Source organism: Vombatus ursinus, unplaced genomic scaffold, assembly GCF_900497805.2.
Source record: "Vombatus ursinus unplaced genomic scaffold, bare-nosed wombat genome assembly UNPS02014809.1, whole genome shotgun sequence".
NCBI lineage: Eukaryota > Metazoa > Chordata > Mammalia > Diprotodontia > Vombatidae > Vombatus > Vombatus ursinus.
Genome location: NW_020954587.1, coordinates 1,845,597 through 1,858,253, shown reverse-complemented (window position 1 = coordinate 1,858,253; position 12,657 = coordinate 1,845,597). Strand labels below are relative to the sequence as shown.

The 12,657-nt window shown below is 35.3% G+C and overlaps 1 protein-coding gene across 1 annotated transcript in view; it reads left to right on the top strand.

Moving 5' to 3' along the window:
* CFAP47 (cilia and flagella associated protein 47) overlaps positions 1-12,657 on the top strand; it is an 857,531-nt gene that overhangs the window by 595,598 nt on the left and 249,276 nt on the right. Inside the window, exon 55 of the mRNA XM_027875456.1 lies at positions 3,613-3,769. Within this exon, the coding sequence (XP_027731257.1) occupies positions 3,613-3,769 (157 nt within the window). The remainder of the gene's footprint in view (positions 1-3,612; positions 3,770-12,657) is intronic.

Below are 12,657 nucleotides of genomic sequence, written 5' to 3'. Positions count from 1 at the left end.
TTCCTTATGTGAGTCTTTCCCCCTCACCTTTACTTAATCTCCTCCCCTCCTATTTCCATGTCGGGTAAGATATATTTCTTTATTCATCTGATTGTGTAAATTATTCCCTCTTTGAGCCAATATTGATGTGAGTAAGGTTCAAGTGATGCCCATCGCCCCCCTCCATCTTCCCCTCTACTGTCTTTCTTGCATTCTGCACTTTTGTATTCCTCTTTTTCATCCTTTAATTTTTTTATGTCATTCCCTCAAATTTACCTTATACCTGTATTCTCTATCTATGTACATTCCTTTTATCTGTATTGTTAGGGATATTTTTTTAAAGAATTACAAATCATCTTCTCATGTAGAGCTGTAAACAGTTTAGCTCTATTGTATCCCTTATGTTCTATTTTCTCTTTTTGCCTGTTTATGCTTCTCTTGGTTTTTATATTGGAAGTCAAACTTTCAGTTTACTTCTGGTCTTCCTATGAAAGCTTGAAATCTTTCTATTTCATTGAATGACCATTTTTTCCTTTGAAGTATTATGCTTAATTTTGCTGGGTAAGTGATTCTTGATTGTAGTCTTGTAATACAAGCTCTTTTGCCCTCCAGAATATCATGTTCCATCACCTCAGATCCTTTAATGTTGCAACTGCCAGGTCCTGTGTGATCCTGATTGTGACTCCCTGATGTTTGATTTTTTTTTCAGAAATTTGTCACATAAGTAAGAGAAAAACAAAGATAAAGTGAGTCTATTTTGTTTAATACAATAATCTATTTGAGAAGACAAAATTTTTTAAGCGATGCATTTGGAGACATCTTTCCTTACCCTTTTATTAAGAACTATGCTTGCATCTCTGATCAAAATGATCTGTTTTCAGGGGCAGTTCAACAACACAGCACACCTGTTATCTATTTTGAACTTAAGTGCTCAGAAAGGATGAGGCTGTAAATTAAAAGTTAAATTTTTCATCAAATATAAAAGCAAGAAAACAATCAAATAATTCACTTAAACCTTTCATGGACCAATTGATCGCTGAAGCTTCATTTCTATCATCCAGCACATCTGCTTTCAAATAATGGTGAATCTATAGGGTTTTGTGTGCCCCTCTACTGTGATCAATAACTCATTCTTTCAGTTGCTTTGTCCAGACCCCCTCAACCTTTTCAGTGTATTCCTCTCACCTTTGTGAGTTTGATTTGCCATTTTTATCCCTGAATAATTTCTTTTTTTTTCTTTTTATTCAATTCTTTTGATTGCTATCCTCTGCAAACTGATGTCAGGTCACTGGAAGCACTAATTGTATGAACATTTTGAAATAATATCTTTATTATGAATGAGTGTATATATAACTAAGATAGATTTTTTTCTTTTTTTAAAGATATGATGAGAGTTTGTTCTAGATTTGGCACTTTGGAACAACTTTTAAAGTACCAGAAAAAAAAGAAAACCTACATTGATTTTTCTCTCTGAATTTTGCTGATGAAATGTATCTCAGCTAACACTTTAAGCTACCTCATTGCTGAGTAGCTGACTAATCTAAAATCAAGTAATGGTAGTGCTTATAGTATAGGCTTTAACTGTTTCTGATTGTGTCTCTTTGCTGAATTGAGAAAAATTAGTGTAGGTTATTTATTTGCTTCATTGTTTCTGGTTTGGATCTCTGGAGAGCTCTTCACAGTGAATAGCCAACTTTAGGCTGTAGTCACTTGACTACAATTTTTGAATCTTAAAATTAATTTTGTTGGGGTACCATAACTGAAGTGGCAGCTTAGTTATATGTTCTGGTAGTAAACTTGGGGTAGAATAGCCGGCATTCTTTATGCAATAGAATTTTAATGGAGTGAGATGAGGTTAGTAGGAAGGCACAATAAAAGTGGGATTCTAGCAGGCTCTTCCATTGGAATATATCAACTGTCATGTGCTGACTTGAGTTTTTCGGAGTCTTTATTCATTTTCTTCTTAAGCATGGCCATTCTTCATCTCAATTTCCCTTGATTTGTTTGAATTTCTTAGCCTATAGGTCAGTAGATCAGAAACGAAAGAAGACTATTTAAAATCAATGAGGCTGTTAAAACCCAGCATGAGTCAGTGATCATTGTAATCTATGTCTATGGAAAGCTCCACTGATTCCTGCCAATCCTGATGGCCCCTGTAGCTCTGCTCAATGTGCAAACCAAATTTACTCTCTATTACCTCTAGCCTATTTCATCTTTTATGAGCTTTCTAATTAAAATTCTAAAGATTCCAATGAAATTCTTAGAGAAGCAGTAAGATGAAACAAAGTAAGCTGTTTATTTACTTTATATAAAATAGTTATCTATATGTATACACATGGTTTCATTCTTCAATTTTCTCCTATACTCTCAAGTTGATAATGCAAGTGGATAGTTTTGATAGATATGAATATTTTTTAATATAGTGGTAATTAAGTCTATGGTAGCCAATAGTTTAATTGAAATTTTCAATACATTTTAATTTAGACATGTTGAACTGCCCAATTACAGATTGTTTGGTGAAGCAGTAAATATATAGACAAGTAAATATGGGCAAATTAAAGATATCTCTATATGTTTGGGTCACCTAATGGACATATGATATCCATGCTGGTTTAGAAATGATTACCTCAAAGACTGAGAAAATCTGTTGCTAGTTTTCACTGGTATTCAGGCTTAGCAAAATATAGGTAGTTGAGAAAATTAAAAACACAAAACTGGAAATTCAAAAGGAGACATTCATCTATGTAAAAATATACGCCTGCGTGTGTTTACTTGTTAGCTTGTTTATTGGGATCTTTATTCTCTTATTGATTAATTGATTGATTTAGTCATTCAATTGTTTAGGTATGTATTTATTATATGGGGCAGCATGTGGTTCCCTGTGTGCTTGAGTATAGAGAGATACCTAGATTGAGTCATGGTTCTTTAGGAAACATTTAAATCAGGATAATTCACACATCAAAATGGAAAACAAAACAAACAAAGAAAAGAGATGAGTCTTTTGAAAATCAGTGTCACAGCTGAAGAACAGTGTACCTAGATCTTCCCATGTTTACAGTGAAGTAGCCCCAATACCATTACTGTAGTGTTCATTGTAATTAAACAAAGACAGTTCATTGTAATGGAGGATGAGAGATAATATCACACCTAACTACTGATTATTATCCTTTACTATAAGGTAAAAACATACATTGTTTTCTTACCCTTATGTAGTAAAACCCTTATCACATTTGGCATCAGGTTCTAGCTTTTGGAAGCTGCATGCAGGGTTTATGACTCGGTTTGTTACATGAGTTAATTAAAAATGCCTTGAGCAGAAATACAAGGTTTTCCAATTAGGGTTTCTCTTTTATGTTGTCATAAATAGCCTTCTATGCTTTAAAATGAGCTAGACATTTGAATATTGGCAATTAGCCCCCTTTCCTCCTCAGTGGGAAAACTAATCAATTGTTTTTTAGTGAAGTACGGTAATGTTTAGAAAAAAAAAGACACGGCAATTGGATAGACATACAATGAATACCAAAACGTAAGGCGTTTCAACTGCAAAAATTGGAATATGATGTGAATGTAGTTAAAGAAGTGATTCATTAGTCTAAATAAGTCAGACTTGTCTTTTATTTTATTTTTTAATAGCTTGAAGAATGGATATTTTATCTGTCTGGAATAGGCCTCATTCCTCTACCTTTGGAACCAGTGACCATATGTACATGTATTGGTCGGCATTTGTCTGTAATTATACCTTTCCGGAACCCCACTACTGAGCATGTTCTTGTTGATATCCTATTGACAGGTGAGTTATTGCATTCCCTCCCTATCCTTATTCTTATCATATCATATCAATACTTACCAAATTAAATTAGTTCATTTTTGTTGTTGTTTAGTGGATTAGTTGTGTCTAAATCTTTGTGAACCCCTTTGGGATATTCTTGGCAAAGATATTGGAGTGGTTGGCCATTTCTTTCTCCACCTCATTTTACAGATGCAGAAACTGAAGCAAACAGGGTTAAGTTACTTGCCCAGGGTCACATAGAGAGAGTGTCTGAGGTCACATTTGAACTCAGGTCTTCCTAACTACATGGCCATACTCTATCCACTGTGCCACCTAGCTGCTCAGTTTATAAATTCTAATTAGTTCAAAAAAACAAAGTATTCTGGAGATAGAAAGATCTTAGAGATCATTTATCCCAACTGCCTGATTTTAGAGATGAGGAATTGAAGCTGTGAAAGGTTAATTGAACTGTCTAAAATAACAATGAACAAGTATTAGAACTCAGATCTTCCTATTCCCTGTTTATTGTTCTTTCACTACACTAGGCTGTGATTTTTGATGATGTGAATATTTGAATCTCTAATTTCAGAGATCTTTAAATGAACTCTCAAATCAGTAGGACAAGTTTCCAGGGCAGGAGCTGGGGTTCCATGCAAGGTATGAAGACTGGATCTTGCTTCTTCCCTTTGGGGACAAGGAGAACAAATCTAATTCTTTTTTCCATATGACAGATCTTCAGATGCTTTAACAAAGCTATCATATCTCCCCTTAGTCTTCTCTTCTCCACCATAGGCACCCTCAGTTCCTTCAAACAATCCTTATATGACATGGACTCTAGGCTCTTTGCCAGCCCGATTGTCTTCATCTTGACACTCTTTAGCTTATAAATGACCTTTTTAAACTGTGAAACTTGCAATTGAATCTGGTACTCCAAATGAGGTCTGATGAGGTCAGAGTGTAGGACTATCACCTTCTTGTTCCTAAAGTTATGCTTTTCTCAATGCAGCATTGTATGTCATTAGATTTTTGGTTACCACACCACACTGTTAACCCATATTATGATTGTAGTTCAATAAAACCACAAAGTCTTCTCTAGGCTCTACTGCCTCCCTCAACCTGTGCTAATGAATTTGATTTGTTTTCTGAGTTTAAGAGTTTAAATTTAATTTTATTGAATTTAATCTCATTAGATTTTAGGCTAATGCTCAAACTTTAAAAGATCTTTTGGGGTCCTGACTCTTCCAACCAGTATGTTAGCTATCTCTTCCAACTTTGTGTCATCTACAATATAATGAACATGTCATGTATTTCTATAACCACATTAATGATCAAACTATTATAAAAAAAATCACAGGATTGAGAACAGATCCCTGGGGAGCCCTGCTGGATATCTCTAGCCTCATTAACAATGAACCATTAATAATTACAGTTTGAATATGTCTATCACACCAGTTCTGAGTTCAGCTAATTGTATTATTGTCTTGTTCATACCTCTCCATATTTTCTATAAGATAAGAATTTGTCTAACGCTTTAATAAAAAATAGGTAAACTATGTCTAGAGCACTCAGAGAGGAAATAAGTGAGTCTGGCATGATCTATTCTGGATGGAGTCATGCTAATTCTTTGTAATTACTGCTTCTTTTTCTAGAGTTCACCAGCTATCCTTTTAATAATACTGTTCTAAGCGAGGCCTTACTAAGACCAGTACAATGGGTCACATTTGGGGCTAGAATAAAATAAGACACTTGTTGACTATATAATATTTTACAAAAGGAAGTTTACCTAACAGCATAGGAAGGATGTTCATCAAAGATACAGTATTGGTACAGTTGGACATTTCACCTCATCACCGTATTTGAGATACTTTCCAGAGAAGTACATTAACAGTTTATGCATTAGAGAATTGATCAAGTCTCTGAAGAACCACCTACTTGTGTGTTGGGATTTTTTTTGCCTTAGGACAGTTTTCTTCAAAGTGGATACCCCAAGCTCCCTGGATGTTAGAGGAGAGGGCCTTATATTACCTAAAGGAGTTCATAATAGTCAATTTAAAGGTATGAAGATAGATTTCATCTCACTGTCCTTGTTTTCCTTCTCCTGGAAATTCAGTTCAGTGGTTTAGACTTTGAATCAGAACTAAATGTAGTCGTCAATCACCTATGATTTTATAAAAGGAAGTTCCATCATGTTGGAAGGCTGTTTAACAAACATGCAGTCCTGGTTCATCTGGTCATAGCTCCCTTTAACTCAGTATAGAGACACAACTGGTCACATGGCAGCAGGAATTCATCAAATATGGAGAGAACTGACTATATATATGTTGGGATTTCTATGCTTTAGCAACCAGGTAAGTACTTCAATGGCTGGAGCATTAGTCTATTGGCCCAATTAAATCTGAAGAATTGTTTCATTGACTTTTTGGGAAAAACAAAATAAAACAAAACAAAAACAAAAGCAAACCAGAAAACAAACAAAAACCTCCAGGAAAAAAAAAACCTGTCAGAGATTTTTCGGTCTTAATTTGTTAATACTTCTCCTATTTTCCATGACCATTCGGATACTACTGGCAGTGTTTCAACAATCATTGCTGCCAATTCTTTCAGTGCCCATGATCTTAGGTTATCAGAGCTGTATGACTTGATTTATCAGGGGGCAACTAGGTACTTTTTATGAGCTCAGTAATTATTTTTCATATGAATTTCCTGTTAGCCATTTTGTTATTTCCAGTGTAAAAGTCATTATCCTAGGCATATGAAATAAAAATAAATAACTATTGAATATGTATACATCTGTATGTTATCAATTATCATCATTCCATATGTTCCAAATATCCTCTTCCATTTTTGATCTTCTTTTCTTTTCCGATAAAGCCTAAAAGTAAGCCCCCCAAAGCTTACTCTGCTGCCTCATCATGGTATCTAAGTGACCCTAGGTTCTCCAAGGCTCTGTCAGCATTTTGTATGCTCTGTTATGTTTTACTATTCTGGTAAGACTTTCAGTATGTTTCTGGTGAAAGACTAAGTCTGTTTTCTGAGGACTAGTCCAGCTAAATATGGAGAAGCTCATCACTATTAGGCAGACTACTGGTAGCATTTTTCCCCTCCATTGAAATCTGTGATATGTAGAAAATTACTAAGGGGTCATCAATCCCCTTTCACTTTCTCAGTGGCAGTGGCAGAGAAGTAGCAAATTGGCCTGAAGGTGCTGGATATCATAAAGTTTTTAGGTCATGGAATAGGAAGGCCTAAATAAATTGTGAAGGAAAGTCTCAAATTAATGATATATCAAGTACGCATGAGTATTTGAGAGGATAGCTTAAAAATATGTTGTTCTTAATTTCCCTTGCTAGTCTTAGATCATTTTGAATTTTAGCTCACTTGACACTGTTTTAAGGATCTTTCCATGCTCTTATCTTGTGTTACCTGACCTTGCTTCCACCTTCTGTATATTTCTTTTAAAATCTAAGTTGGTTGGGGAATTCCCTGTGCATCCATCTGAGCCTTTTTTACTCCAATTACATTTTTCCTCTCCTCATTAGAATTGTTTCCCATAGACTTAGGTCACATCTGGAGTACTGTATTGCGCTCTGGCTGCCAAAGTTTTGAAAAGATATTGATAATTTAGAGAACATGCCAAGGAGAGTAGCTAGGATTGTTGAAATGCCTCAATATCATGTACCTTTAGGAACTGAGAATGTTTATCCTTGAGAAGACAAGACTTATGGGGCGGAAATAATAGAAATTATCTAATAGTTAGAGGGCTATATTGTGAAAGATCAATTAATTAGTAGCAATTGGTAAATGTTACAGAGAAGCAACTTGGACTTCAATTTAAGAAAAAAATATTTTCTAGTAATTATAGCTATTCCAAAGTAGATAGGGGAGTCTGGAGGGAGCGGGATTCCTCCGCATTGAGCAATTGAAGATGCTTGAAGATAAAACACAGGCTGAATGACTTGTTTGGTGTTTTGTGGAAAGTATTGCTCTTCAGGTTTGGGTTGGACTTGATGGCCTCTATGATCCCTTTTGATTATGACATCCCATTTGATTATGATTTGATAATGAAGGAACATTGAAAGTTTATTGCTTGCATGTTATCTCCCTCATTACTCTTGAGTTCCTGGAGAATATGGGGGTTGTCTTTTGCCTTTCATTGTATTCCCAGTGCTTGGCATAATGTGTTGCACCATTGTGATTAAAATCTGTAATGAAGAGAAACTGAGGCACAAGATTCTGGACATGATTAACTTATTAGAAAATCTGACAATTGCTAATAAAAAAGGTAATGGCTTTTCAATAGCTAAAGATGCACCTGATAGAGCAGCTTTTTTATGTAGTTGGTTACATAGGGTTAGTGATGCAAACTGGTTGGTTTACAGCACAGGTGAAGGGTGGGCTTAGATTTTGCCAATTCATTGTGACTTAGGAAGAGTCACCAGAATCTGTAGCAATGAGAAAAACACAGAATTGAATAACACCAGTTGGAAAGTTCTGTGCCAGATACTACTTAACATTAGAAGGACCCAGTGCCAAGCAAAATAACTTCTGACAAGGTTGACCCATCTTCCACTCATCTTCCTTATCTCCCTCATGAGACAGGACCAGATTGTAGCCCTTAAAATTAGGGAACCTAAACTCTTAAAAACTCTGCTACTGAGGCCTATTCAATTAAATTCAGATCCAATTAAATCTAAATCCGTAAGTACTGATTCCAGGGATTAACTACAACTCTTAATCATTAATCAGATAATAATCAATACATTTAACAGCACAAAGTGAGTGCTTGATAAATGCTTATTGCTTGACTGGCAATACATGAGAGAGACAGTAATGAAGCTTGTTTGTTGTCTGATCATCATACTTTTTACAGATATGGATGCTGTTGTTATTGTGATAGTACATCATCTGAGCAGAGAATGTCAGAATCCAGAAACGTATTAGGTACTCACCTTTGGAACTACTTTCAAAGTCATATCTTTTTTATCTGTAGGGGGCCTAATATAGTGCCTGACACGTAAGTTCTTTAGGAATCACAAAAAAAATTCCTTTGAAAATAGTGGTCTATAGGGGAAGCTAGGTGGCAGAATGGATAGAGCACCAGCCCTGGATTCAGGAGGACCTGAGTTCAAATCCAGTGTCTGACCAGACACTTGATACTAGCTGTGTGACCCTGGGCAAGTCACTTAACCCCAATTGCCTCACCAAAACAAACAAACAAACAAACAAAAAGAAAATAGTTGCCTATTCTAGGGTCATTTCAATTAGAACCAAGAAGATAATGAAGAATTTCTTCACCTTTATAACTATTCAGAATTCAGCTTTTAAAAGATAGTAGTAGTCTAGGATTATTGGAAATACAGACAACAAGATGTCGAAGAATTTTCTCATCTTTGTAACTATACAGTATTCTGCTTTCGAAAGATAGTACAGTTGATCCTCAGCTTTTGCAGGGGTAATTAGTTCCTAGGAAATGAACCAAAAGTAAAAAACGTGGATGTTGATACATTGAATCTGTGGAAAATAGGGGGTTAGGTTCCTTCAACCACCAAAAACTGTAATATTTCACTAAATATTGCTGAAAATACATTTTCTGTAGATATTAATTTATAACAAAACATTAATGCTGATATTATGCACTTTTGCTAACACAGTACCCATGAAGTAACCCATAAAATACAGTACACAAAATAAAAGTGATAACATACAAAACATTTTTTCTCATTAGTAATTCCTGAGAATTAGAGGTTTTGTGCTAATATCTCAATAAAAACAAACAACATTTATTTCATGTAATACTCACCTTTCATAACACATGAAGTCTACATTATCATAAATACCATACAAAAAATAAAATTCTTAAAACTAAGACGTTTTTAAACCTGAATCTTATCTTCCATTCTATCAAATGGCAGTATGAGGGCATTTTACTATATATAATATACTGGTATAAACCTCTCTACCTTGGCTGCGCTCTGGAAATCAAGGGAGATGTTGCTGGGACTTCAATTGCTACTGTTTAGATGATGCCAAGACTGGCTAGGTCTCAACATCACCTCAATACTGTGTCCTTCACAGCTGGTGGATGTGTTGGAGGTGATGAAAGACACAACAGCTTGAAATAATGCATCAGTGATGTCTGCTATTTGCACTGGGTCTCAGAGAGTTGGAACATAACAGAGGCAGGTTGACATTTAACCCTGAGGCTTTGATCAGTGATAGGTTTGGCAGCCTTGATGTCTCTAGCCAGTTGGTTGATTATGCCAAACCACTCTTCAAGGTTGGAAGCTGAGTGCCACAATCATTGTTTTTTTCTGTACTGCATATCGCTAAGAACGTGCACGCTTGCCAACTCAGAAGTGAAAATGAGATTACTAATAAAATCACCCAAATGCTTGAAGTTCTGTATGTTAATTGTGGAATTACATAAATAGAGGCTTATGACCTCTTATATGTGAGACGGAATTTTTGAAAGCAAAGATCTCAGGGCTTTGTTACGAAAGGGCTTTCTGTGACTTGTAAGGTCTTTTTCAGGTTTAAATTCAGTAAGTATCTGATTCTTAAGTAATTCCTTGGACCATTGGGGAGCTAAGGCTTTAGTAGTGATAAGGGACAGTGACTATTTGCAAATCTAGGGATACCATGATGTAATGAAATTCGTTCTGGCTGTTGAAGAGGAATGAAAGCGAGGATGTGGAATTTATGTTAATTCTCTCTTCCTTCTTTTCATCTGGTTCTTCTTGATTGTGGTTCAGAAATAGATGCTTTGGAAATAAAAAAAAAATTGAGTATTAGAGAGGCAGAGAAAGCAGTGTAGAGGATGTGGAGGTGAGAATTAGTGTGACTGAGAGGAAAAAATGGGAAAGAGGGAGTTCATCACTCTTGATACATCCCTTGACTGCCTCAGTAGACCCTGGTTTCCATTCTAGTTCAGTCTCTTTTAGGTGCTTGTTAATTGAAAGCTCCAAAGTACTGCATTGACCCCACCTATAATAATAGCTCAACAAGGGAAGAACATGTTAAAAGAATCTAGGCTTATACTTTTTATGTCCTTGCATCAGTGGTCATTTATTTATGATAGCTTAGTTTTTATATCTTTGAATATTACTTTGCTTTTGTCATTTTTGAGACTCCATCTGGGGACCTTGGAGCCCTCATAAAATCAAATTCAGTAAATAACATTATTTTATTAGATAGTAACAAAGCATTAATTCCCAAGAAAAAATGAGTTGCTGCTCTCTGAAAATTGCCTTACATCACAAATCAGTTTATTACCTTTAGTATAGCTGCTGTTATTTTTATGACATCATTTAAGGAGAAACAAAATATAATAATATAGATTACCTTTGAAAAAGTCACGTGGAAGTTACTTGGCTGTTATGGTTTATGCAGAATTAGTTCTAACTGTTCTGAAGATTTATTGAGATTAGCCATTAATGGAGTCACTCAGAAATTTAGTGTTCTTATACATGACATTTTAACATGTTTAATGGTTCAAGTCATTTAACAAATGGCTATCTTAATGACACGTTTTTGCTAACTCAATAAATAAAGGCATAAACCATGCTAAATCTCAGCAGTTCCTGGTTTTTTGTCATAATAATGGCAGGCATTTAATGTATAGGCTTTGAGCTATGAAGTTTTGTTTAACCATCCTAACTTGTAAATAATTTGGAAGGGAGAGAGGGGACAAAAACAAAAACAAAGCCCAGGGTGATTTGTTGTGCTAAAAATGTTTAAATTAACTCATTGCTAAGCTTTTTAATAAAGAAAGGAGTAAATCAAGATGAATGTGGATATGTTCTGTAAAGTAGATAACTCCTTCTACTAACATAGGTCAGCACTGTCTTTTTACTTTAGAGTCTAAGAAAATTGCCAAGTGCACCAAAAAGTTAAAGGATTTAATCAGTCACATGTCAGAGGTGGGACTTGAACCCAGGTCTTTCAGGTATCTAGCTACTGCCATGGCTTGAACTCATGCTGTAAAATACCAACAATTCACTGAGTTTACGAAGCATGGACCTCTGCTAGAAGAATATCTCGCACAGAAGTAGACAAATGACCTGACCTCTTGGGAAGAGGACAAGTAGAAGTCGTCTGATTGACTTCCAGTAAACTGTGACTATGTCCAAAAATCTGAGTAACTGAGATAGAGAATGGACAATTTCCCCACCCCAAGAAAGCTGCAAAAGGGCTTGGCCTTCTTTGTACACTTACTTTTCCTTGGACTTCCAGATCGGAGCCCACTAAGTATATTGGAGAGGGGATTGCACTCTCCCCCATCTCCCCAAGACCTTTAATGGCAGTTTACTGGAGGAAAAGCATGATGAACCTAACAGGGAAGTTTTGTCAAGCCTCTAGTTCCAGGCCACCTACTTCTCCCTAATGTTATTTTATTGTTATTATTTTTATTGTAATTATATTATATATTAATTATTATTTTTATTGAACATAGTTCATAGAGTAGAATTCTTGGGAATAAACTTTCCATGCCCAGTATATAGTAGCATACTTATTATATACTTGTGCAAGTACAAGTACTTGGTTGAGATAGCTATGCTTACATGCAACCTGAGCAAAGACACTGTTCTTGAACCCCACTCTCCTGTGTAGAAAAAGCAGGGGTGGTGGTGATGCGAATTTTGAATTTGCTAAGTAGTGGATGCTGCAACATAGCCTTTCTTATAGAAAATGAAGACTTTTGGGGAAAAGCACCAATTCTTGAACCCCAAGTTCAAGATTATTGAAGTTAAAAGGCTCAGGCACCAGACATTCTAGAGATAAGATTTCTTCTTTTTCTCCATTTAATTTTAATTTTTTTATCAAATACATTTAAACACAAATTTTAACATTTATTTAAAATTTTTTGAGTTCCATATTCTTTTTTATGGTAATTTTTATTTATTTTTTTT